We start from the raw sequence: 26,941 nt of genomic DNA, 5'->3' as shown, positions 1-26,941 counted from the left end.
TCCCTGTAGATATTAGTCATATATTTAACAATACGTGTAGCTGTCTGAGCGGAGACCAGAACGAGGGAGCTAGAAGACAGAAGTAAATGATGGCTTGTCAGACACAAGAAAGGCTAATCAAATCGCGAAATCCAGACCAGAGTGCTCCGAGAGACAGCACTTCATGGGCAAAGACTGAGTTAAAATCTGTGGAGCGCAACAGCCGAGGGTTTCTGACACGGAGTGAAATATTTCAAGAGGTGAAAAATCAAGATGGGACTGAACTAAAGTTATGTCTGGAATAATATGTTGAAGCTAAACTGGACAAGATAGCACTGTAGAAAGTAATGTTAAGAGCAATTGCAGTTTTGTTTGTATTTCCTGTACATCTGTTTTTGATTTTCTCCTGGCAAAAATCAATGTTCAGAAATCTTTTATTCATCAACAACACTAGGACCAGCCATTAGGCTTTAAAGGGACAGCTCACCCCAAACTCAACAACACATATTTCCCTCTTACCTATAGTGCTATTTATCCATTCTGATTGTTTTGGTGTGAGTAGCAGAGCTTTGGAGATATCAGTTGTAGAGATGTCTGCTTTCTCTTGAATATAATGGAACTAGATGGCTCTTGGCTTGGTAAAAAAAAAGAAAAGAAAACTCAACAGCAGCGTCTCGTTGCAGAAATCATGAGCTGGTTACTGATAATCCAAAGAGCTTGTTATGAGCAGTTTCACGTAGGAACTCTTGTCTTTCTGTGTCAGCACGCAGAAGGAGGCCTGCATCTACGAGTGAATAAGAAGCTAGCTATCAAAGCTAACTGAACTAGCCGAGCTGGGTGCAGTAAATGTTTAGGTCCCACGATGTCATGAAAAGATGCCTCCTATCCATAAGTAGAAGCAATCTTATCATAAACCAAGGTATTAAACAAATTAGAATTTTGACCTGATGATGGTGCTACATGAGAGATGAAAGTCTCCAGACTTAATACAAAATAATACCAGAACCAGCTTTCATGAGAAGCCATCCAATAGTTGTACGTTTTACTCAAACCACAGATATGAACCTCGTGGTGGCGCTTCAGAAAAGTAAGGGAGTCACAGATAGGAGGGAAAAATCACTGGGGAAATGATTATAGGTGATACTTCAACTAGCATAAGTAACACGCTATTTTAATAACTGATGCAGCATCGTCATATCAGTCTTTAGAAGCATTAGCTAGTTGGGCTAAGTGCTATTATTAATGGAAGTATTAATCACTTGACATGATTCATCCTTTGGGGACCATGAATGTCACTCATCTATGTGTTTTTGGTTTTTTTTTTTTGGTTTTGTTTTTTTTTAGATTTTATCTCACATTATAGACTCTATAAGTTAAGGACCAAAACAGTGGACCTGCTGAAGGGACCATCCCTGGAGCCCTGGTAGCTAGTGTGACTATTTACAGACCAGAGTGCATTTGTCTGTATTTAAGGATTATTCCTCTGAGAGGCTTTGTCAAAGCTGTTCCTAAAGAATTGTTTTTCATCAATAACAGTGAGACATTTGACTTCCGGATGACTGCGATTAATATCTTGTCCATTATTCAGTCTGTCAAACACTGCAGAAATACTGCTGACTTTGAGCCTGTCAGTGTTTCTCCCAACAAGTTGCTTATAGCTCCTCTGAAATCCAGCTATCATTTAAAGGAACTCACATGACTATAAAAAAAGTGTATAGATAGAGTGATGTAACCATACACCTTAACGTCACAGATTTCCCATCATCAGACACTGATGCAGTCTTGACCTCCTGACAGAGATCACTGGCTGGTACGATGACTTTCCAATCATCAGTAAATGCCTGAACATCTCCGTCTTCGATGCTGTTATTTCAGTGCTCTGTGTGCTGTCCGGGTCTGCAGCATTTGGGGCGACGTGGCAGCCAAAGACATGATAAATGTAGTAGTAGTTCTCCGTGTTCATGCATGTATGCACAAAGAAGTGCTGGTGCTGTGGCCGCGGTGATGGATGAGCTGAAATTTTAAGCGGGTGGTCTATTCGCTGAATAAGTCTTTATTTTTGGACCCTTGCGCTCACTCCCTGTTAAGCCTGTTTAAAGGCCACGGTGTTACTGCTTTCGGAGACTACGTTTTTTCGACAGTTTTTTCCAACCAAGGCATGAAACTTTCACAAGTTATTTTGAATCTTTCGTGCCGTTTTACCACTGCTGGACTCTGGCTCTCCATCAGCATCACCATAACTTCCTTATTGTGCCAAGAACGATAAACAAGAAAGCCTTAGGATAGATGTACAGTATATTTCAATTTATATATGCTTCACAACTAAAGCTAAAAAGAAACGTGTTGATTCAAACCCCCTACAGTATCTGTTTTTTGGGGGAAAAACCAGAGGGCTGTGTGTGATTTCCAGTGACAATGCATTGTGCAACATGTGCACTAACAAGGTAGAATTCAGTGCTGCACACTGAGGAATTTTCTTGAATGAAAAAAATAACAAAGCTTTGCATCATATGGGAAATAGAGGAATGATAAATTCTGCATATGAAGTATCTTATTCAAATATTGCTTTGGCCTGATTTTTGTCTTCCTCGTGGCTTAGTTAGAGCCGTCAAGTGCTGTTGACACCTCTGTGATTTCGCCTCAATCCACTGTGAGGAACGTCTGACAGTACAAGCTCTGCCTGGACCTAGATTTGAATAAGCCATTTGTGTTTACAATATGAGCCAGCAGTCTCACAAATACTGAAAGAGAAAAAAAAAAAACGCCTGAATTTGCTAAACACAATGAGCACAGTTGACAGTGTTATCAGCAGTGTGCTGCTATATTGACTCTGTAATGTATAAGCAATATGGTACAACATCAAGGCACGAACGTGTCTTCGGGCTCATATTAGAGGTTGCATTGAAGCAGTCAGTTACTGGCTTTGATCTGCACTTTGGAAAGGATTGCCTGTCTGAATCCTTATCAAAGACTCGGCTAACTTAGCGCTGCGGAAAATGACAGATTTTGTACCCCAACATCCTCGTCTCTCTTCCAGAAAGAGGAAAATATGTTGATAATATGTCAAATATATTGTTGTTTAATGTGTAGCTACCTCTGGTGGGATGGTGATAAACATGAAGCGTTTTTCATTTTTTAAATCCAAATTCATTCATTTTTTTTCCCCCTCTTTTACTGTTGAGCTCTCATATCCTACTTGTCTGTAAAACAACACGTGTGAACTAATTAACACAGTTGATAGAAGCCTTGACCAGGTCTGTCGCAGTTTGCCTGACAGTGACAAACAGCTCAGCCTCCAGCTGTCAGACTGGCAGCTCCCTGTGAAGATGACTGTGCTCGGGCCTGTCCAGCCTTGGCTTCTCATACAGACCTGCCTCCTGTCATCGCGCGCACTTGAAAAGTATTAGCCTCATTATAGATGGCCTCCGTAAATGCTGCTGACAGAGGTATAACTAGCTCACATAACTTTTGGCTCCCAATGGCAGATGCTTGCTGCCAGACAGTGGAGGAGCTGTTATCATTTGTCACTTTTTCTGTAGCTGCCACAGACCTGGACCCCGACCAGCTTGTCCTCGGACCAAGAACTCTCACAGGAGTCTGACGGTCGCACTCTGCCTGCCAGCCATCATTTGTCAGCCAACTCAGGAGACAAGCTGAAAGGCTTTAATTTCCAGCGCTGATCATCATGGCGATCACTGTTCTCTAAATATTTTACTGACTTCTGTACCTGTGATTTTGTTTCAGAAATCCCTCCCCGACGTTACGAAATCCAGAGGAGTGGTGCAGAAGTTTTAGCCACTTCATCAGCCAGTAAGTATCCTGTAACCTGTTCAACCTTGTCCTCTCTCTGTTGCGAATGTTCTTTTAAAAAAGGGGTTTCATTTTACTTAAAGGGTTGTGAAAGCACACAGTAGCAATTAAAGGTCCAGTGTACAGGATTAAGTGACATTTAGTGATGTCGCAGACAGTGTTTGGTTTGTCTGTTCTGGGCTACTGTAGAAACATGAGGGACTCAGAATGGGATATTTACAGCATGATGTGAATGAGATGAATTATATATATATATATATATATAGTCTGGGGGCAGGATATTTTACTTTAACTAGAAACTTGAAAACTGGAACTGTCACCTTGAAATGTTTCACTTAATGAATTGCTGTATATAATAATATCCATTAACCACAAAAAGTATATTAAACATAAAATAAGAAAATTTAGCATCAAATGTGCATGAACATGTAAATGTACTGTAAATAAACAATTGCTACAATTTACTTAACAAATCTGCCCACAATTTCGTTATTGGTATACACACGTCACTATTAATATAAAATGTTATCGCATCGAATTGATACAATCACAGTAGTTTTCACAGGGTTTGTGACGCTCAAAAAATATATCCATCATTTTATAGCTGCCTCTTTTACAATATTAGCTTATGGACGCATATCTTTTTGGGCACCAGTGCATCACATGACATTGTAATTACACAATTTGGCCTCTATGTAAATTGGTTTCAAAGCCTGGTGCTCTTCCTGGGGTTGATCTGAATCTGCACTCGGAACAGGCGGGGATTAGGCCAAACACGGGTGGTGCTTTCAACAGAAATGGGTTTGGGAATATCTTCAGCCACTAGTCCATAACTTGCTTTTCTTAACCTGTGAAACTATTTATACCATTTTATAAGAACGTGATCCGTCTGTTGGAAGACAGTTGAACCTGTGTGTGAAAGTGACGTTGAACACCTGAAACATGAAACATTTACTTTATTGGTATCGTAAGCCAATTACATTTTCATAAAGCATTTTTTCCAGTGTGGAATTATAAAACATACAGGGAGATAAGGTTTTTAAACCAGGAGCAGCTGAACATTAGCTATTTTACAGCCTACAGCAGGTAGGAATGTGCATGTGCACATGGAGGGAATTGAAATTGATATTTTATAGCCAGATGCTATCAACCCTCTCCTCTTTCTGTTCATTGACTTTCATTTGTGTAAATCTGCCATGGAGGAACAAACTAATTCACCTGTTATCAGGTCCATCTGAGGCGCAGATAACTTATCATTTGCTCCACTGTGTGCAAAGCTAATAATGTCAGGGGTGGCTTGTAATGGTCGTGGAGAATATACAACCTTAATATCTACCGTGCAGAGGTGTGTGAGTCTGAAGCGTAATGAGAAAATAAAATTCAATTTGTTTGGAAGAGTGTTTGTGCAGGCATGGTTTCTGGCTAACATTTATGTTTGAGGTTTGCAGTGAAATGAAATAAATGAAGAGGATTAATTGAAAAAACAAACAGACCATCTGCCCTGAAGGTCTTTTTGTTTGTCAGTTGAATTATTGATTGGACAGGCCAGAGTCATGGCATATTACCTCTCAAACCAGCCAGCACATACTGTAGTGATGCAGGCTTTTATACTGCTACTGCAAGTGTAATTGCAATGCTTTTCATTGGATGCGTTTTAGATTGCAGCTTTGTAATCTGTGTTAATGGATTGTGTGATTTCATATCACAAATAATCTCCCCAAACAAAGCCCAGCCGAGATCAGTGTGGGGAGGCTGGACAATGTTATCAAGCTTCGCAGACTGTTTGTGAAGCTCTTTCAGGCCCCTGTGTGTGTGTGTGTGTGTGTGTGTGTGTGTGTGTGTGTGTGTGTGTGTGTGTGTGTGTGCGTGCGTGCGTGCGTGCGTGTGTGTGCATGCGTGTGTGTGTGTGTGTTTGTGTGAAACAGAGGAAGAGGAGGGGTGTTTTTCAGGATGATGAATCCATCACTAGTGTCTGCACTTGTGCAGCCAAAGATCTGACTTCTGTGACAAAGTGTCCCTGCCGCTCGGCATCCCGGCAGCACAGCCCTGCTAATAGCAGCAACCTCTGCTTAATGTCCTGACGCTAATGAATTCATGGAATTAACTTTCAGAGTCGAACAAACTGATAAAAGCAACAGAATTTCAGTGTAGATTGGGTGTTAGGAATTAGATTGGTGTTTTTCTACTATCTGCCTCTGCCTGCAATTGTTGGTGTTGTAGCACACACTCACATGCACGTGTGCACACACACACACACACACACACACACACACACACACACTATATATATATCTAGATGTTGAAAGACTTAAACAAGTAACTGAGCTGTTCAAATGTGGATTGCTGATGGATTAATTGTTGAATTTCATGGTTCATAATTTCATTGTTTTTTTCTCACATGAGGGCTGCAACTAACGATTATTTGTGGATCAGTCAATTAATTGAATTTAATATTAGTCTATAAAATGTAAAGCCTGACCAATACTGGATTTTTGGGTCCAATGGCAATATTATGGAGTAAAAAAAACTAATATTGATTTATCATCCGTTATTCTTATATATGCAGAAAATCCATATAAACACACATTTTTTTTTGCAAATGTCCCCCAACTTTGGCTATGAAACACTGAAAAACAAATGTATGTGATGCCAGATATTTTACAATTTAACAATACTTTTATTCTGTGGAAAAAAGTTTGCATACTAATATGTAACGTCAGAAAATGGGGAAAAAACAAGTGTCTTGTTTTGTCTAAAACTCAAAAATATTTTGTTTATTGTCGAGGAGGAAAGAAACCACAAGACATTCACATTTAAGAAGCCGGAATCAGAGTTTATAAAAATGATTATTTGATCATCAAAACAGTTGGCAATCGATTAATGGTTGACAACAAATGGATTCATCAAATTGTTGCAGCTCTACACAAAATCTTTAAACTGTCAGCCTTTAAAGCTACATTTAATAAGGCAATAATACTTGTATATATTACAAATACAAATATTTGTGTGATTGATATATTCCCTTGAATAAACAAGCTGACCTCAGAGGTGTTGGCAGCTAGAACAGTGGCTATTTAGAAAGGATCTGCACATATAACCACAGTTAACCCGTCTGACATTGTGCTGTCCTCTGTGGATTGTCTGTTTATTGAGTTTGTTTATTCAGTCATGAAAATCAATCAATGAAGATATTTCTGCTCTAATCAAAATGTATTTGTGACAGTGCACCTTTAAACATCAGTATTTTCAACTGTTCATATCAGCAGCTAATTGATGCTGAGCTGTGGCCACCGGCCGCTATCTCAGACTAACATCACCTTAGGGCAAACACTGCACATCACAGATAGGACTCACTGCTGTGCCATCGCGGGGGTTGTTTGGACTCGGGGGCCATGGTGATTGTGACCATGTGGTACTCAGAGCACAGAGCACGACAGATTAGTGACCCAGACTTTAAAACACTTGTAAGGTGTTCCTGGCTGGTGTCGGATCTGATCCAGACAAATCAGCTTGCTGCAATGCTCAGGTGCTTGCATAGTTTCCCCCTTTTAATTCGCTCTGGTTCAAACAGGCTTTGACTGTCTGAAGTGTTTAATTTTTTTTCTCTGTTGCTTTGTGATCACAAAGGTGTCTGATAAAGGATTTTGAGGCACGTCCATCCGTGACCCACCTCCTGGAGCATCCCTTCATCAAACAGGCCCAAGGCAAAGACGTGGCGCTCCAACAGCAGCTAGCCGCTCTCATCCTGGAGCAGCAGGAAGCCGGCTGCAAAACCAAAACCAAGTAAGCTGCAATGACTTTTCATTCTAAAATTGCCTTTGCAGATGAAATAATGTGCTGCAGTGACATTCATGTGCAGATCGCTGTTGCAGCAGACAGGCATTGACTGAGTGGTGGTATCATTTCTGTCCAGTAGGGGGCAGGGTCTCATCTTCTTACGCTCAGGACTGATGATGAGCCCCAGTAATGGACATTACAGTGTATGATTAAAGAGAAGTTAGAGGAGTGTGACTAATTCAGAAGGAGTGATTGTGCTGACTAACCTTAGATTAATAAATGCCATTTAGGCCAGTGGATGTGGATGTGACGACTGTTTTTTAGGGGAGTCCGTAGTACAACACATTCTCCCTCCTGTGTGATTAAACTAGTGGATGAGTAAATACAATGATGTACTTATGTAAACAGGGGACATTTCAGCTCTGCATTCTCTTTGCTTTGTTTTGAACAGTGTTATCAGTATTGTTTTCCTTTTTAGGTTATGGAAGCAGCTACTAAGCATGTTCCTGATATTTTTATAAACAAATAGATGTGTAGAGACAATGAGGGTGAGTTGATCAAAAATGTGTCTTGATGAATGGTTCACACTCATGGCAGCGAATAACATAGCAGGGAGTCTCCTGTTCTATGCTGGAGAAATACTGACTTTGGCGATGCTTAATCTTCATTATAAAAGGAGTTCGCTGAACCTGCCCTTGACTGAGAGTCTTGATGTTGTGCCAGCTCTGTTTACTCCCGAGTGTGTGCAGAGTCTGAGCCTGATCCCGAATTCCTGTCCACAGTGAAAGTGGATAATGGGATTAGGAGCTTGTAGGGCGAGAACTGGGCTCGCCCGGTTTAGTCTCTCATGCCACAGATCAGCTCACAATGACTCCAGATAAGAATAAAGACATAGAGAACTTAAAAGTAGCTGCCGTAGGTGGAATAGTGTGATTTTTTTACTTCAAAGCAGGAGCGAGGTAGAAGCCAGATATCTGGAGCCGTTCTCTGAAGGGATGCGATGACGAGTATTCACTTTAGAGCAACCAAATGTACATTTACACTATATTCAGAATAGAACATGAATACAAAGGCAGAGGAGGAAACAATTCCTGACCTGAAGCTTGAATAGTTTTATTCAGGATAAGATTGGTTATTTATTATGATAAAATATAGATATATCTTGTGAATGTAGATATTTAATGGTTTTTGCAGTTTTGAGGATTGAGATGAACCAGAAGTGTAAAGAACACGGCTGGTGTTATTCCACATTTCTCTTAATTGTATGCTAATGCCAGAAAAAGACCAAAACAACAATCTGTTTGTACGTCTTTCTCTGCTGTCTGACTTTCCTGCTCTGTGGCACTCAGCCCCAGAGCCCATTTGTTCTTACTGTAGATACACATCTGACAAATATTACCGTTTTTGGGTAAAGTAATACAACAGCTGGGCACTGTAGTATTGATCAAACTTTATAAAGGAGCAAGACATGTATTTGCTGTGTACTATTTTCAGCTGAGAATTGATGCGCAGTTTGTGTTATGGAATCGGTTGCACCACTTCTTCTTCGCTATAAAGTGAGCCCAGTTATAATTCAGGTGTAGAAACAGAGGTTTACAATATGTGAAGTTGTTTTCTCGATATAGTACATTGTGTTGAAGTGATTAAGTCAAGAAAACCACTGCTAGGCACTGGACATGTAGAAGCCGCCGAGGCAAACAGCTTACAAAATGCAGGTTGTCGTTCCTCAGACCTATTATTTTATTAGTCCGACCCAAATTTACAAGGAATTTCAATTAAATATAATACGTCACAACACTCCCTTAACCCTTTAAGCCCCCCCCTAATTGGGGGACCCTAGAAAATTGGCCTTGGGCTTAAAGGGTTAAACTGTTATATCAGGCTGTTTAATTTCAGTTTGTAACACAGCAGTGACTTCCTGTATATAAAAAGGTTTCCTGGCATCAAAAATACCTTCTACTAAAGCATTTATTCTTACAGCTCAATTTAGTACATTGATAGTTGCTCTCTTATGAAGACTTTACACACAATGATGCACAACAGTGATGGATTTACAGATAGCTGGGGCCTCGTGATCCTGGTGTTAATTGACAGCAGCAGGGTTGGTGTATGTGGGATTGGCTCAAAATAAACCGCAGTGCCCAGAGCTATGTGACTTTAAATGATGAGTAATAAGCTATTTAAGGGTTTGGCTGCCTGTTAGTGGGATCAATTCAGTTTTGCTTTTGATCTTCTCATGGGATTTCATATCAATTAGTGTAGTATAGAATATCACCAACCTTATCCTCTGAATTTCATAGAAATGACTTATTGTCCACTACACACTGGAGTACACTGTGTATGAGCCCACAAACGTGTATATAGACACATGAAATAAGCCGTGGGCACAAATGCGGCTCTCATTTGCTCTCGTTCACACACTCCCTGGTGTCCCCTGAGGTTTTCCACAGTCCCACGGAGCCAGCTGCCTCTCTGTGTTGACCTCTGCCCGCTGGGGCTCATTGGAGAGTGATAGGTCAAAACACAGATGAAGTGCAATCACAGCCCGTGATAATGGGAGATGTGTCCCCTGGGAGAGCTTCAAAGGCTTCACACAAACCTTGGAAGTGACTGGGTCTCACATCCGGGCCAGTCGGACTACTGTTTCTCATTGGGGTGGTCATTTTACAGCTTTCTGATGCATTATCATGTCCTTGGCTCCATACAGGCACGAGCGGATCAATACTCGTAAAACCCTCATAATAGAGAGCTGCCCTGATGACGATCTGGTCAACCTGGAGTTCTTAGATGAGGTAAGATTTAACATGTTTATCTCATCATGCATCGATTGGTCCAGGGTACACCCTTGTTGATGCTATGTTTGTATTTTTATGTCTTCTGCAGGAGACAATAATCAGCCATCTCCAGAAGAGGTACGATGAGCTGCAGGTGTACACTTACGTCGGTGACATCCTCATCGCTCTCAATCCCTTCCAGAATCTCAGCATCTACTCCCCACAGGTTTGTTATGGGCCAGTCAAACAGCAACAGATGTTCCCAGCAGTTTCCCAATCACAACTGAAGTGCTGAAAGGCTACTGTCCTTCATTTGTGGATGTACAGATGTTCTATATTCTGTATATACTTTTTTTAAGTCAGTAGATGAATGAATTTGAACTTATTTAAGATATTTAAAATGGATGAAAACCTGATTCATAAAATGAAAATACAAAAGCTGGCATTAAATTAGATTTTAGAAATACCATTGTCAGCAGAAACACTACAGCAGTGTCTGACCACCACAGATTGATATATCTCAAGAATTAATGTGAAATGTTGTGAAGACATCCATGGCTCCCACAGGCTGAATTCTGCTTTTGCGCCACCATGAATCTCTGTTTTTAGTGAAATGTCTTGTGAACTATTGGATGTATTTTCTTGAAATGTACAGGCATTCGAGATCCTTTCAGGAATTGTAATAACTGTTCATCCCTTATCCAGTGCCTTATCATGAGCTTATAGTTCTATTATATTCAACACTGGTTTATGAGGGAGATCCATTGGCTATCATTTGACAAAGATTTAGCCTCTGGGGCAACGTCCGATGTTTACAGATGGCGCCGCGGACGGCTGCCTCGGTGTGTTGGTGCGCATTGTTTTGTTTTGTTTTGAGCGTAAACTCTGTTTTTACCCAAAAAACAGATTGTGTATATATATTTATATTGTATAGTTATATTTTCTACTTTTTAGAATAGTTTATATTGTTAATTTGTTATATTTTCTATTCTTTAAATAGTTTATATTGTTAATTTGTTATATTTTCACTTAATAGTTATTTGATGCATGCACCAATATCACCACTACAAATTCCTCGTATGTGTAAAATCGTATTTGGCAATAAAGCTTTTTCTGATTCTGATTCTGATTCTGATTACAGTGCAGTCGGTGGATATCCACATATCTGGATAACTGATGTCTGGACAGAGGCTTCCTCTTCTGTGTGCCAGTCATTGTTTACATAAACGGATATCCCTAAATGACCACAGATAAATTTAAAAAAGCCAATAAAAAGTCTAAATTATCCTTAGACCATATCCAATCTGTACCAAGACTACATTATGGACAATGCAATTCACTATTTCTGCTCTCCACTTTTTCTGTGCATACAACCAAAGCAAGTTTACATGATTGGTTAATACAACGACTACAAATGGAAACCAGAAAGCCTCCACTACAAACTTTTAGGCCTTTCCCCACAGATTCTGCATTCACATGCTGCCAAACTAAATAAATTGTGAAAATCTAATTATAAAAGTAATACTGCAAAATCTTGGCCAGGTGGGATTTATTTGGGGGAAATTTTTTTTTAACACACTAAGAATAACAGGCCTTGTGTATGCACGTCCCTTCTCTCAGTTCTCTAAGCTGTACCACGGTATGAAGCGAGCTGACAACCCTCCACACATCTTTGCTACTGCAGACGCAGCCTACAGAGGCATGGTGACGTTCTGCAAAGACCAGGTACTCTACAGCAAAATCATTACACAAGTAGAAACATCCCACCCTCTGACTGTAAATATGATAAAATAGTGATGAAAATCTTTAACGAAAACCATAAACGTAATCATATAATATCATAAACATTGTTTGGGAAAATGTTTGGGAGGGATTTCAGCTTACACCCAGCTCTGAGGTGTCCACCTGCAATATAACCTGCTGATATTTTAGTCACTATAACTGTATCCCTTTGTTTTAGTGTATCATAATCAGTGGGGAGAGTGGAGCAGGGAAAACAGAGAGCGCTCACCTGATTGTTCAACATCTTACCTTCTTGGGAAAGGTATAGTAACACTGTGGGCATCTATTCTTTGATAAATACTTTAATACTTGTGTTGAATACACTTCAAAATATCCCCACAGTTCATTAAAAGAAACATGTTGTCGCTCTCAGGCAAACAATCGGACTCTACGTGAGAAGATCTTGCAGGTGAACCCCCTCGTGGAGGCCTTTGGAAACGCCTGCACAGCTATAAATGACAACTCCAGCCGCTTTGGTAAATACCTGGAGATGAAGTTCACACCCACTGGAGCCGTCATCGGGGCCAAGATATCTGAGTACCTGCTGGAGAAGTCGAGGGTCATCAAACAGGCGACGTATGTGCAGCTCAGGCTTTTTTCAGATTGGAGTTCCCTTTGTCATACTTCTGACACTATCGGCTTTCTTTTTCTTTCAGAGGGGAGAAAAACTTCCACATATTTTATTACATATACGCTGGGCTTTACCACCAGGACAAGCTGAAGACTTACAGTCTACCAGACAGGACACCTCCCAGGTCAGAACAGCAGTTTGAGATGTTTTATAGCACTCCTGACATCTTTCTCTTCCCATCATGGAAATTAACATCGATCGTCATAATGTTCATCTGCAGGTATATCGACAGTCAGCACCGCACAGTGATGCAGGACATCGTCTCCAGCAAACTGTACAAGGAGCAGTTTGACGCCATTCAGGAGTGCTTCAGAAATATTGGCTTTACTGAAGAGGTATCAAACGTATCAATCAAACGTAGGCCACTTGGCTGCAGAGCAGGTGTGTGATGTTTGCATTTTTTTTTCTCTTTTTTTCATTGTAGGAGGTCAACTCCGTTTACAGAATTCTCTCAGCCATTTTGAACACGGGCAATATTGAATTTGCTTCCATCACAACCCAACACCAGACAGATAAGAGTGAAGTGCCCAACGCAGAGGCCTTAGAGACCGGTGAGATATGATACATCAGGCAGTACGTGCTCTTGTTTATTTAATGATTTTTAAAGAACTTGTGTGTTAAATGATTGTTTAGAACCCAGCAGATCAACAAGGGATCCGTGACCCCTCGGGGTTCCTCAGTGTTACTGCAGGGGGACTGCCTAATTATTATGATAGGATGGGTTTAGAGATCTAGTCTTAAGCCTCCTGAACTGCTCCCTGACTCATTGGGGCCAATCCAATAATAACAGACATGTATGACATGTAATAAATGATTTAAAATCTTGTTGATTGTATCAGTACTGTCAGAACCGAACACCATGTTGAGTGCATCTCCCCACACATCCAGACTTATTTAACCCTCTGCAATGTGGTAGCACAGCAGATTGTTGCATCACACCTATTTTCGTTTTCTTTACATCTGCTTCCCCATGAGAGGGATCACGTGTAAGCCCAACTTCAGTCTGCAGAGCCATGAAGCTACAGTGCTGGAGTGCTGCAGACATTTTTTTTTCTTTATAGTTTGATTATTGTTTCCAAGTTTCCAAAAATGTAAAGGTATCTGAAAATAAAAAAAATAAAAAATAAAAAAAACATTGGATTTATGCAACAGTGATGACAGTTTACCCATGATTCAGGTGTTCAGGTGAACATTCTAACCTAAGCATACACTAAATTACTATGAGGCATCCATGATGACAAACTTGACAGCTACATATTATTGAAACATATTAGCCAGTTTTCTGTATTTTTATTCCACGTATATAGGCATTATCATGAGCTTCAGCATTTTAGAACTTATCATGGAAGAGACTTTGACATAACATCCACCTCAGAAATCAGACCAGACAAATGGCAGAGAATGAGGACAATGTGCCTACGATTTGCCACACTACAACTGTAGGCCAAGTTTAAAATGCAACAAAATGTTAGAAAATATATTGGAGGAAGTTCCTGTTCTGCCACTCTATCAGTTAAGGGGTCCTCAGCTTTAATGACTTGTTATTTTGTGATGCACTATGGCAACAATATATTGGATGTCATGTAAGCGTTTGTGGGTATTTTTATGTACATAATGAAAATAAACAATGAATCAGTCATATCTTATTACCTTAAAATAAGGAGGGTAAAACAAACAAAAACGCAAAAACGAAAGTTGACAGTATAATATATACAACAATATAGACAGGATCCGTTTCCATTTACATAAAAAATGTAAAGAAGCCACGACATCCACAGTAAGAGATAGTTGGAGCTTATCTTTATGCTAATGATAAATGAGCTCTTGATTATCAAACTGATTAACTCTCTCGTCTTCTCTCTCAGCTGCGTCTCTCCTCAGCATCGGCCCTGAGGAGCTCCAGGAGGCGCTGACCTCCCAGTGTGTGGTCACCAGGGGTGAGACCATCATCCGCACCAACACGGTGGACAAAGCCGCTGATGTCCGAGACGCCATGTCCAAGGCCTTGTACGGACGCCTCTTCAGCTGGATAGTCAACCGCATTAACTCCCTGCTGCAGCCTGACATGAATATCTGGTGAGTTCCACGGTGGTGATGAACATCTGTGCGGACGTTTGGCTGTTGCTCTCTCTTCTTCGATTATTGCCGTGAGTTTCTGCAATGCTCTGATGACCTTTATGGATGTCTGTAGAGGTAGATGCAAACATGCAGAGGAGAATATCAATGGGCAAGCTCAAGACAAGTAAAAGGAGAGCAAAAAAGAAGTTTTAATAAATTTTTGATACAGAGTTGCGTGCAGAGAAAATAATGTTGGGATGATTAAAAAGACTTCAGAGAGACTGCAAAGAGGCTGTTCATTGATCCAAAAGAATTCCTTCATAAATATGAGCGTCGACTGTCAAGGAGTCGTCTCTCAGAGATGTACAAAAGCCAGAGTTCCTGTCTGCATTCCAGTCATCTCTGCCGTTCCCTTATTGCCATTAATAGCCCGGTAGCACAGGCTAAAGGTGACCTCTATGTACAGTGGGTAACGACTGATCATGAGAAGTAGCAGCTCCATGTGCTGGATATGAAATATTCGTGCTGTGTTAAGTCTCCATGCAGAGGATTGTTTGTGCAGATATTGAAAATAACTCGAGGTTAAATCAGTAGAGACCAAAATAAAACCATTTAAGAAGATTCTTCAGCTTTGTTTCTCCATGAAAGCTGATGTTTATGATTTCTCATCAGAATACTAGAGCTTCCATACCAGCGCTCTGTATTTGGGTTGAACTTGGATTATCATTAAAGTTTTATCAATTAATATGGCTGCTGGGGATTTGCTTGTTCCATTACATAGAAGAATAAGTTTGTTTGTCCCCTTTTTTCTCCTTTGAAGTGCCGCGGAGAGCAGCATGAATGTGGGAATCCTGGACATCTTTGGATTTGAAAACTTCAAAAAGAACTCGTTTGAACAATTGTGCATCAATATCGCAAACGAGCAGATCCAGTTCTACTTCAACCAGCACATATTCGCCCTCGAACAGGTGAGTTTTGACGCCCAGAGACAGGTTATTGATCAAGCATCCAGCTTAAGATGTCATTGTAATGTGTTTTGAATGATTAAATCCACAGAACAACACTCCTCAGCAATGAAATAAATTCCCTTTAAAACAGTGTTATGGAAATTTAGCCATTTTACTATTAGTTGTTTGTTTTCACATCCATTAGGGCAGAGAAGCTCTCAACGAGAACACTCTGCTTTTAGTCGAGCTGTGATGTGTAAAGGATTGTTTGTACTGTGTGCACCGTCAAATGACTCTCTTAATTGATTTAATGAAGTTGTTTACAATGAAGTGTGAGGAGTCTTTTGTTTTCCTTGATGGAAATGAAGACGCATTAATCAAGAACCATTTTGCCATAATGCCTTTTTTATGCTTAGTCTTTACTTTGCATCAATCCTCTTAAAAGGAAAAGAATATATTTATGTAGCACTTTCTGCTACAGACAGCTTTACATTTAAATGCATAAAGCAACACATGTGCAGGAGAAACATTTTAGTAAAATGCAAACACAATCATTAATTGAGGCAGGATTATTAAATGTAGCTGTTATTGCAAGCTACTTTTACCCTTCCCACATTAATTACAGCAGTGATCACTGAAAATAAGCCCGTGGAAAAGTTTCTCTTCCACAAACAAGTGTGAGCTGCCCCTGATGAAGGGCTGCTGCTCACTGGAAAGGGGATTTTTATTTGGTGAGGATGTGTTCAGTCTTGCTGTACACAGAAACTGATTATTCTGAGTTAATGACTTAAACATGAGGATGGTTTAGATCCATTGGTTCCACTTTATTAGTAAAATATATATTTAAAGCAACTTTTTGATCTGAAATTAAATAGATGCAATAATATGATATGACTCTGGGTTATTTGCAAAGTGAAATAAATTATGAATAAGTAAGTGGCTCTATTTGTTAGTTCAGAGCTGTCCTGTTTTATGCATTCAGTAAAATACTCTATTATGCTGTAAACTTCAGCCGTAGACACACACACACACACACACACACAGCCGGCTGGAGCTGTTTGGGTTTGTTGATTAGAAACTCGTTCTTTTTTTTGCACAAATCATATTTAGCCCAGATTGTTTAATTGGGTCATTTAGAGAAATCATTAAATAGATTATGCTACATTCACTTGGTCTCATTAGATGGAATATCAGAGCGAGGGGGTGGATGCCAGCCTGGTGGAGTACGAGGACAACAGGCCCATCCTGGACATGTTCCTGCAGAAGCCCATGGGTCTGCTGTCCCTCATGGACGAGGAGAGCCGCTTCCCTCAGGCCACTGACCAGACCTTAGTGGGTGAGACAGAAGCTCCTCCTGCCACATGCTCAGACATTAAATATAAAAAATCATGAAAATGTTTTATTAGAGGTCAAAGGTGACTGATTCTTTGACTGAAGCTACAATTCTTCTGTGTGGCTTAAAGCATCTTTTTGTAACTTACACTTTTTTTTCTCATTTCTCATCTACAGATAAATTTGAGGACAATTTGCGCTGCAAGTACTTCTGGATACCGAAACGTGTGGAGCTTTGTTTTGGGATTCAACATTATGCAGGAAAGGTATGAAAGGAGACTTTGGGTGTGTGCAACAAATCATTGTATTACTTTGTTCATTGGTGTTATAAGAGTGGAGACTTAATCATGTTTTCAAAGTTGCCGTCCACACATGCATCAAGGCAGGCCAATGTGTGTCTGACATTGTGACAGCAGAAAAACGTACAATAATAGAATAAATCTCTCCTCAGTGTTTTTGTGCACTGGAGGCTGAATATTGAATACTGAATATAAAATAAACTAAAAAAACTCAGATGAGACTTTAAAGTTCAAGTGTAAAATGCCTGTCACAGATGCTACTTTATGCTAGGTGAAGTAAACTAAAATTCTACTTGTATGTCCTGTGCGTCTTTCTATTAAGTGTGATGCTATGCACAATGTTAAGATAACTGAATCAAGTTGGAAATTGAATATTCATGATTAGGCTGCGTCATAATTAACAGCTAAACTGTATGGACTGTGTGATGATATGATCATGATTTGTCGATTAAATGTATGATTCCAAGATTAGAGAAATCATAATTTTTTTTTTTTTACATTTTACATTAAAGTGATATATGATTTTAATGTAATGCAGAATGGTGTAACTCAGCTCATTGGCCTTTTTCAAAGCTACAAACCAAGAATATTTGAATCCCTACCGGAGCTCTCATAACATTAGACCAATGTCTAAATTAAGTTTGGAGGACATTAGTTTACCCCCCCCCCCCCCAAAAAAAAGTCCCTGCCCCTAGGGTAGTACTTTAAAAAAGGGCAGTGCCGAACATTTCTGATTCCTCACAGTCTACTTTAGCCACCATTTTTAAAACCCTGAAGCCACAAACCTCTGTCTCTTTTTTGGACTCACATTCACCGGTTTTTTATCATAGTAATGAAATTTTTAATTTCGTGAAAAGTAGACAGCCACAGTCGGGGGTACTTTTGGTGGAAATGTGACTATAGTATTTCTTAATAACAGTGTACAAGTGTCCCAGTAAGTGGTGACCGTGTGAGAGTAAGCCAGAGTGCCCAACAGTACACTGAAACTGAAGCAACCAAATGCAATTCAGCTTGTCTTCCTCAACCGCCACACACTAATAAAATACAATAATACAAATATTGCCAGAAGCTATACAATAGGTAATGACGAATCAGGTTGGCTCCTTGAAATCGGAATAACATTCAGACTGTTTAAGTGAGTGTCTTCTGTCTTTCTCGACAGGTGATGTACAATGTGAACGGGTTCTTGGAGAAGAACAGAGACACTCTTCCTGCAGACATTGTCGTGGTTCTGAGAACATCGGAGAACAAACTTTTGCAGCAGCTGTTTTCCAGCCCGTTAACTAAAACAGGTACGCTACGATAGCCCTCAGTGAAAAATATAGAAATGAAGACCATCGCTGACACTAACAGGGGCATTATTCTATGATCACCACAATAGAAAAATGGAAATGGAAACTTTTCTTTGAGACAAACTATTGTTAACAATGCCGGGTTCTGGCTGTATTACTGTGTGAATTGTGCCGGTGTCTCCTGCTCCCATAAATGTTCAGGTAAGTGGGTTTCTTAAAGACGCGGCTCCCAGCCATCTCCTGGTCCCCCCTTCGTTTCAAGCCTCTGTGCGCCGTCCTCGGATAAATCTGCAGTCTCCATTATCTCTTGAGAGGCTCAGCTCTCTGCACGCCGCTCTGTTTTTATTTTCACTAAGCTGTCCCTCTTGGTTTCCCACTGCTGAATGCTATCTACAGATTGTGGGTGCAGTGGGATATTTTTATGATAAGGTTTCTAAATACCCAGGGGATGAAGAAATAGTATTTAGAGAACACAAAAGCAACTCTTCCCACCTCTTTTCTGTTGGTTAAATGATGGTAGAGTAATGTGCTCGTCATTAGCCGTGCCTGCGGCCTCCTGGTCACTTGACTTAGCTGAAATGCTAATAGATGTGTTAAATTATCAGATCCCCACTTCCCTACTATATTTCAGCTAAGCCACATTATGTGATTCACTTCCTTTTTTAGGGACCTGTAAATGCCTGCTTTCAGCCCCAGTGGCATTAAAAAGGAGCTTCAATTCACAAAAGGCACCTTAGCTGAGACTCCTGTAGAAATCTGTGTGATGTGTCTGTAAACTTGAATTGCAGGTTGGGCACAGGGGAGCCTTAACCCACTTCCTTTTCTGCAATTAACAGCTTCAGAGGAGCACACACTATAAAAACAAATTCAGCAAACACTTCATTTCAGTGCACAAAGGCACTGAATAGATACTACGATGTGCTGTAATGTTTACTGCTGCTGCTATGGTGTCACTTATGTCTAAAAGCTTCTTTATTTCCCTTTTGTTCCACAGCACTTTTGTCTGTTCAGACTGCTGGATCGAGTTAATGTTATGATTTGTTGCAGAAAATGTTGTGCATTTCGAGTCGTTTCATCCTGAAAAGCTGCACCAAAGCACACGGTTATAGATTCTCTTGCATGTTACATTTAACCGCTGTAAACTCTCAGTTATTTCTTTGGAGTTGGAGGTCCAATTTCCTTATTGCAGTTTGAGAAACTGCAGATCATCTCATTAGATAAAAGCTATGAAACGCTCCGCGCGAGCTTATCATTCTGGAAAAGATGGAGCGCCGTTTAAAGAGAGATACAGTATGGCGTAAGAAAATTATAAATCTTTTCTTCGGGGTAAAATTTGTGGGGGGATTTTAATTTGCATTTTACTTCACATTATAGATTCACTGTTATCTGTGAAATTACCATTATCTGGGGGGATCTGATGGAAATCTGTTTTTTCACCAGGGTGGTTTCACACTCTTGGGTCGTCTCCTCGCTGTGTCACCACTAGGGGACACCCTCGTAGACCTGCAGCCTGACACTGAGGATGGAGGCACTGATATAGTCGAGGATGTCAACCTACACACTTGCATGCAGCAATTCATCTAAAACAGATCACTTACCTCTATATTATAGTTTTTGGAACAGACACACAGTGTGCCTTCATGTAAGTTATCAGTTTGTCTTACACACCAGATTGAAAATGCGATGGTCCGAATATCGCCACAGTTCATGTTTGGAGAACAGTAGGAAACGAGAAGGGCCTCAGAAAGTAAAAAGCTCCCAGGCGGTGAATAGCGAGGCCACTCGAGCCCTGCAGAATGTGGGTCCTTGAGGCTTGGACATGTGGTGGTGTTTTGTCAGAGGAAATGGGATGTATTTGCATGGACAAATTCATCAGAGCCAGGGCCTTTCCCAGATCAGGAGGATCACAGTGTTTGAATTGGCTGGGCTCGGTCGGGCCTGCCAGGGCCCGGGCAGCCTGCGGTCACAGTACGGGTCTCTGTGGGTGGGTGTGTGTGTGTGTGTAGCTGCAGGGCTGCCTGGCTTTGCTGCTTCTAGGACAGAACATCTGCACACACAGCACCTCAAGCCTACCAGTCCTTTTGTTTGAGCACAGTGAAAATGGAGGATGTGCAGAGTGATGTGAGTCCCCTGAAAAGTTCACAGACAGCGTGAAGATATATTTCCTGCCTTTTTCCTTCTCATTGAGATGCACTATTTATCTTTGACAGGGCTTTAACACCATATAATGTATGTAGAAAAAAAAAATCAGTGGTTTGAGCAAAACCTGCACTACACTAATGCAATTTATTGTCATTTTTGAATTATTAGTAGGAACACCAGCTGAGCATTTAAATATTCATGTGTATAAACTTAAGCAGCGGCAGTATGCATGTAGAGCTCAAGATGTGGGTATATTTTACTTATAAGTGTGATTTACTGCTGCAGATTTTAAACTTAGTATTTTAAGTCCTCTAATTTCAGTGAGAGGAAGACTTTTTGAGGTCTGTGTTTTGTAAAAATCCTCGAAAAGCCCTGAAAAGCAGGGGACCATCCATTTAATCCGTCTCTGTATACTGTATAGTTATTTGCGGTGGTGAAAAATAACTAAGTACATTCACCAAAGCACTGTACTTTTTTAGGTGCATGTACTATTATTGTACTTTTTTACTCCACCAAATCAATGTGACATGTACTCATTGGTCTTATATAAAAACTTGTGATTGGCTTTTAAGATGTGATGCAAAATCCAGCTGTTTATAAAGCAGTTAAACTACTTACATTTAATCACCATTTATTTACACAGTAGTCTATCGTCAGTAATTGTTAATTAAGATGATATTCAATAACATGACTGGCATTTTCTAATATTTCTGCACAGATTTTAAATGCTGATGTTTGACTTCTAGCAGTATTCTCATATTGTGGCACTGCTTTAAAGGATCAGATTACTTCTTCAACCAGTTACCCTCTCAGTCAGATTGACTCGAAATATAATCCACATGATTTGTGTACATGGACATTAATTTAGAGTTATTTAAGTGACTCTCAGCTCTATTTACTTTTGTGCCCATACATTGTTACTTTGACTGATTGAAATGCTACATGTATGAGCCACGTAGTAAATATCCAGTGTACATCCAGGGTTTGCTCTAGTCTGTAGTTAGGTTTAGGCAACGCACTAAGCACTTTGGTTAGGGTTAGGAAAAGTTATAATTAAGGATTAACTGACATCATGTTTCTTTCCAAATCTAACCAAAATGAATCTAATAGATTATAACTTTAAAGGTTAATAAAGAATAGCACTTGAAACACTGATGAAATGTTCTCTTTCCGGTGCCTTACTAATTTTCATTTTAAACTGTAAAGTGTCGGGAAAAGATGGAAAACTTCTGGCCATGTACGAGACTCCTACATATTACATTTCTGGGTTGTGCATATAGTAACGTCAGCAGTATGGACCTCATGTTTCTTGTGAGTGACAAGATTTACCTGAATTTCTATGTTCAGGAAAGTCTTGTTCATATTTTATAACGCAGTTATTTAACAAAACAAGCTCACAATATTCTCCTGCGAGATGTCGAGGGTGATAAGTTCAAGTCACGTCACGTATATGTCAAACCATTTACATTGTTTTTTATACATCTTCACATGAAGCCACAGCTTCAGTCCTCCCGTCCTCTGCGTCTCCCCTCCGTCTCCCTTCATGTTAGGAGATCCTCCTATGTAGAGATGACAGGCTTCTCCCAGCGATATGACACATTTGGCTCTTTGTTCTATCTCAGTTGAAGCCTCTTTTTTTTTTTTTTTTTCATCCCAGTGGGCAGACACCACCGACTCTATCTAGACTTCCACACAGGACCAAGAAGAGACACTCACCAAGTAATACTTTTGTTCGGTTTCTCCCCTAATCGCGATATTGGAGAATGTTTTGAGTCAGCAGTGGGATTTTTCTGACGGGCCCCGCACATCAATAGCGAGGAGCCAGCTCTCCTAAGTCACATGGTACAACATCCTTTGATAAATGCAACACTGTGTTGTGTCACTAAAAGCCAATTACACCGTGCTTTTTATGATTGATCTGCTCTGACAGTAGTGGATGGCATTTAAATCAACAGCCCCCGGAGCCATCTCTAGGCATAAACGGTGGTGGTTATGGAGGGTGGGGAGGGTGGTGGCGGGGGTTATGGGTGCTTTAATCTCATTTGCTTGGTTGCTGAGTTGGGTTTCTAGATCACATGTTTTCAAAAAGAGAGCGGGAGAGCGGCGGAGATATCCAGCGAGCTTCTGCTCACTCAGCTCGGGAAAGGCTGCTCTCTCTTACAACTTTGATTGTCCCCCGTGTCGACAGCTCGATCCACAGCTTCTGAAGTACAAGGCGCACACTGGGACTCATAAAAGCGTGTAGGGAGGTGTCATATTGAACGCAGGATTGCTTTTTAATCCCGAGCACATTGACTATTCTTGTCAATAGAACCCCAATACAACTGCCAGCTTGAGCTTTTTTTTTTCCTACAGGATTCTTGCTGGGCTTAATTTTCAAAGTGAACGCACAGATGCCAAGGAAGGCTTTTTCTCTTTCTGCCCCCCCTCCCCCTTCTCCTTCCACCTCCCCTTCCCTGCACACTGCACTGCCTCACTCTGTGTTTGTCCTGGAAGTCCATGCCAAGAGCAACATGCGTGAAGCAGAAACGATCAGTGGGACGCTCCCCCCACCGCCTGTTTCTCAGCACTGAGTGACCTGATGGGAAATATTCCCCTCACCTGCTCTCCTCGTAATTATTAAGATTTTATGCTAAAACTCTTCTTCTCTCATATTTTATTTTGTCTGTTTCATAGCACTGACCTAAAATAACTAGTCCCTAACTAAAAACACATGTTTCATTAAAGAAAAAGATCACCCTCAGAAATCAAATATACCATCCATTATCCATCTAGATTTTTTGGTGTGAGTTTTTGAGACATCAGCTGAAGAGATGTCTGCTTTCTCTTGAATATAATGGACCCAGGTTGCACGCGGTTTGTTGAGCTCCAAGCACCAAAAAAAATCTACATTCAAAAAAAAATTAGCAGCAATGTCCCTTTCCAGCAATCATGACCCGGTTCGACAAGATAAATCCATGGACCTTGTTGTGAGCAGTTTCATGTGTGAACCATTTTCTTTGTGTGTCACCATGCAGAAGGGAAACGTGCACCTGTCACTGACAAGATGCGAGCAAACCTAGCTAATGGTACAGTTGATGCAGACGCTATTAATGTTACCTAAATCTTGCGTTCATGAGTAGATGCTTGATTCCTTCCGTGCTGTGACGCAAAAAGAAAATAGTTCGCACATGAAACTGCTCATAGCCAAGTTATTTTAAGCCATTATTTTAAGTAACTGGAATGAGACGTTAATTTTGAGCTCCTCAAATGTTTGGGTTTTTTTGGGGGGGGGGATTGGGGGGTGCGCCACAGGCCAAGAGAAGGTGGACATCTCGATGGCCCAAATCTCCTGAATTTGGCACCAAAACCATCTATAGGATAAAAAGCACTAAAAGGGGAGAGAAAAATATGTATTTTTGACTTTTGGGTGGACTGTCCCTTTAACTGAATCCACTGTCAAAGAACAAATCTTCCCTTTTCTCGCTCGTGTCTTATTTGAATAATTATAATCCACATCATTAGACAAGTTCCCCACTGTATCTAAATTAGAAGGTCTTCTTTCAGGCCGGACATCACAGGTGTTCCCTTGGTTTCATGTCTCAGGAGGCAGAAATCTTTGAGGATACTGACTATTAACCCGTGCTCTAATCATCTAGTCAGGAGGGGATATGAAACCCGCCAGAAGAATGAATTAATATGACCCGCCAAGGAATACACGAAGAAAGCAGCGAGTGTCCATTTGCAAGGCTTAGGTACAACTGTCATAGTTTCTCTCATCGCGGCGCAGCCCCTTCATCTCCCCTTGATGGTGTCATGGAAGTGAGAGGCGTGAAAGCACAGTGACACTCCACGAGCCCGTTCCACTCGCAGCCGCTAATTCATCATGACAAATGTGCTCAGATGATCTGGCCCAGCAGCACTAATGGGGAGAGGAGAGAGCGCACTTCATTTGCACAAGACCCACTCCAATTAATCCATCCAGCTTTACTCTGGGCTAATTGGAGCAGGGCCCTCCCTGCCTGTGTGCTGGTAATATACCCGACACAGTTTAACGGCTCCTGTTCTCAAAGATCATACTTTTTTTTGTGTGTGTGTTTTTGTGTGTGTGCGGATTGTGCCAAAGGGGCGTTTGAGGTTGTAAAATCTGTCCCCGTGATCCCAAAGACAAGGCCCGATCACAAACATGTGTTCATAATGAGCAATTAGCTGCTCATATTTCCATGTTATCATGTTTTACACTCTCCTTTCTTCTATTTTTAGGTTTTGGATTCAGATCCTGTGGATATTTTTCTAAGCATATTATTAACAAATATAAAAGTGCATATTTAAATGTGACAGAACATCTTGAATTTTGTTTATTTACCAAATGCAAAATGTATTAATAGCAGAATAAATGAGGGGATAGATAAATAAATAAAAATTAGTAGATAACTGTCAAATGCTAAAAGCAGTACCATCACTAGCTTAAAAGACTGTTTGAGTTCTTTTGAAGTGCTCTCACATCATATGTTTTGGCTTGTTTTGACTACAGCAGTGTGTGTGTGTGTGTGTGTGTGTGTGTGTGTGTGTATGTGTGTCCCATGAGACACCACATTGCTTTGGCTCACTTTAAAACCTTTGGCACAAATAGGACGTTCTTTGTCTCAAGTTAGAAGTGGTCTGGCTGTTAATTAATCCATCATAAATTGATTTTGATCTCTGCAGCGTTTGATTGATGCCTCTAATACACACTTGATAGGGCCGTGTCCTCCGAGGAAGGCAGGCGCTGATCCAGTCTTTAAGTTTTCTGGCTCGTTGTCAGACCATGTCCTTAACAACTTGACGCAAGTCTCGAAATTATATAGCAAAAGCCGACTGCATATTTGCATTTTAGAAGTTTCGTCTGTGTGCGGTGGAAAATCTAGAACAATTGTTGGCCTGTCACTTCAGCTTTATCTTAAAAAACTTACAAAGGTTTTCCTTCTTGCCATACACGGCAGCTTGGGTAATGCTGCCTCCTGTGTCTGCAGACGTATTTTTCTAAAGGTGTGTGTGGCACATCTGTGCAGCTATTGTTTATTCATGGAGTAAACCCTTTGAAATGTGTTAAGATACTTCCCACTCATTATAAAAATCCTGCCACCCATGGATTAGGACTTTGATGTCACCAATCCTGCTTCAAAGGCTTCTTTCACTGCTATTAATCACAGTTTAGCCTCTGAAGATATAGCCAGAGAAAACATTTGGACATCTTGTGCAGAAACTTTGAAATGTTCAGACTGTCTTGCATATGCTCTGCTCATATCCTTTCCGCTGTGTGTGGGGCTGTTGGACTGCTGTGCAGGCAGCTGCACTCCTGAGTCCATGGGATTCAGCTAAGATTTAGGCTCCTTCTGAACTGTCTTTTATGCCCTGCTGCAGTATCAACACCGCTGTTTAACCCAGTAGTCTGGATGTTCACCTTGTTTTTTCTTGTGTCTTTTATGTTGAGAAAGAATATCACATTGAAGGTGCAATTTGTAATATATGGCCAGAATTTAAGTTAAGTAAAACATTTTAAAAAATGAACTAACATTTTCAACCAAATGTGAAGAAACAATAGTTTTGATTTTACGTCAAAGATATCTGCTGCAGTTAGCATGCTAGCCCCAGCCTGTCCTGTCTCGTAATGCGACTACTAAATTCCGACGCAGTAGCCTCTGTAGTTTCAGCTCACAAATGTATGCGAGAGGAGACGTCTCACAAGAACCCTCACCTCTTTTAATCAAATCATAAACAAAACTAGTATTACACTCAGTAGAGCACATAACTTCGCTGAGGCCCAATGGTCACTTTTTATACTAGAGGATACCAGCCACCTAAATACGTTGTGGTTTGCCTTTTCACTTCCAATATTCATCTCTGGTATAGTTGACATAAATCCTTAATACACTGAGTTGGATGTAAAAAGTCCTGGTCGGAGCCGCTGGCTGCACAGCTAACTGAGCTAACTTGGTACCTCCACAGCTCTCCTACTCTCTTCCAACTTTGATACTTTTTATTGGCTGTCTTTGGGCAGGAAAGACGCGGCTCACCACGTGTATGTGTCATGTAATCTTTTGTTAAAACAGATTTTATTATACTGAAAATAGTTTAGAAATGCTTGTTGAAGTCAATG

The 26,941-nt window shown here is 40.6% G+C and overlaps 1 protein-coding gene across 3 annotated transcripts in view; it reads left to right on the top strand.

The window, feature by feature from the left end:
* myo3b (myosin IIIB) overlaps positions 1–26,941 on the top strand; it is a 75,684-nt gene that overhangs the window by 16,839 nt on the left and 31,904 nt on the right. For all 3 annotated transcript variants that reach the window (XR_005077147.1, XM_037110825.1, XM_037110826.1), the window contains exons 9-23: positions 3,724–3,789; positions 7,417–7,572; positions 10,274–10,358; positions 10,450–10,566; positions 11,961–12,065; positions 12,301–12,384; positions 12,496–12,698; positions 12,779–12,877; positions 12,974–13,088; positions 13,178–13,304; positions 14,619–14,829; positions 15,632–15,779; positions 16,941–17,094; positions 17,268–17,356; positions 18,552–18,681. Coding sequence is in view for 2 of the 3 variants with exons in the window: in XM_037110825.1 (XP_036966720.1) it covers positions 3,724–3,789; positions 7,417–7,572; positions 10,274–10,358; positions 10,450–10,566; positions 11,961–12,065; positions 12,301–12,384; positions 12,496–12,698; positions 12,779–12,877; positions 12,974–13,088; positions 13,178–13,304; positions 14,619–14,829; positions 15,632–15,779; positions 16,941–17,094; positions 17,268–17,356; positions 18,552–18,681 (1,889 nt within the window). In the remaining variant the exon portion in view is untranslated. The remainder of the gene's footprint in view (positions 1–3,723; positions 3,790–7,416; positions 7,573–10,273; positions 10,359–10,449; positions 10,567–11,960; positions 12,066–12,300; positions 12,385–12,495; positions 12,699–12,778; positions 12,878–12,973; positions 13,089–13,177; positions 13,305–14,618; positions 14,830–15,631; positions 15,780–16,940; positions 17,095–17,267; positions 17,357–18,551; positions 18,682–26,941) is intronic.

This window comes from Acanthopagrus latus, chromosome 9 (genome assembly GCF_904848185.1).
Source record: "Acanthopagrus latus isolate v.2019 chromosome 9, fAcaLat1.1, whole genome shotgun sequence".
In the NCBI taxonomy this organism is placed as follows: domain Eukaryota; kingdom Metazoa; phylum Chordata; class Actinopteri; order Spariformes; family Sparidae; genus Acanthopagrus; species Acanthopagrus latus.
This window is presented reverse-complemented; position numbering and strand designations above follow the sequence as displayed.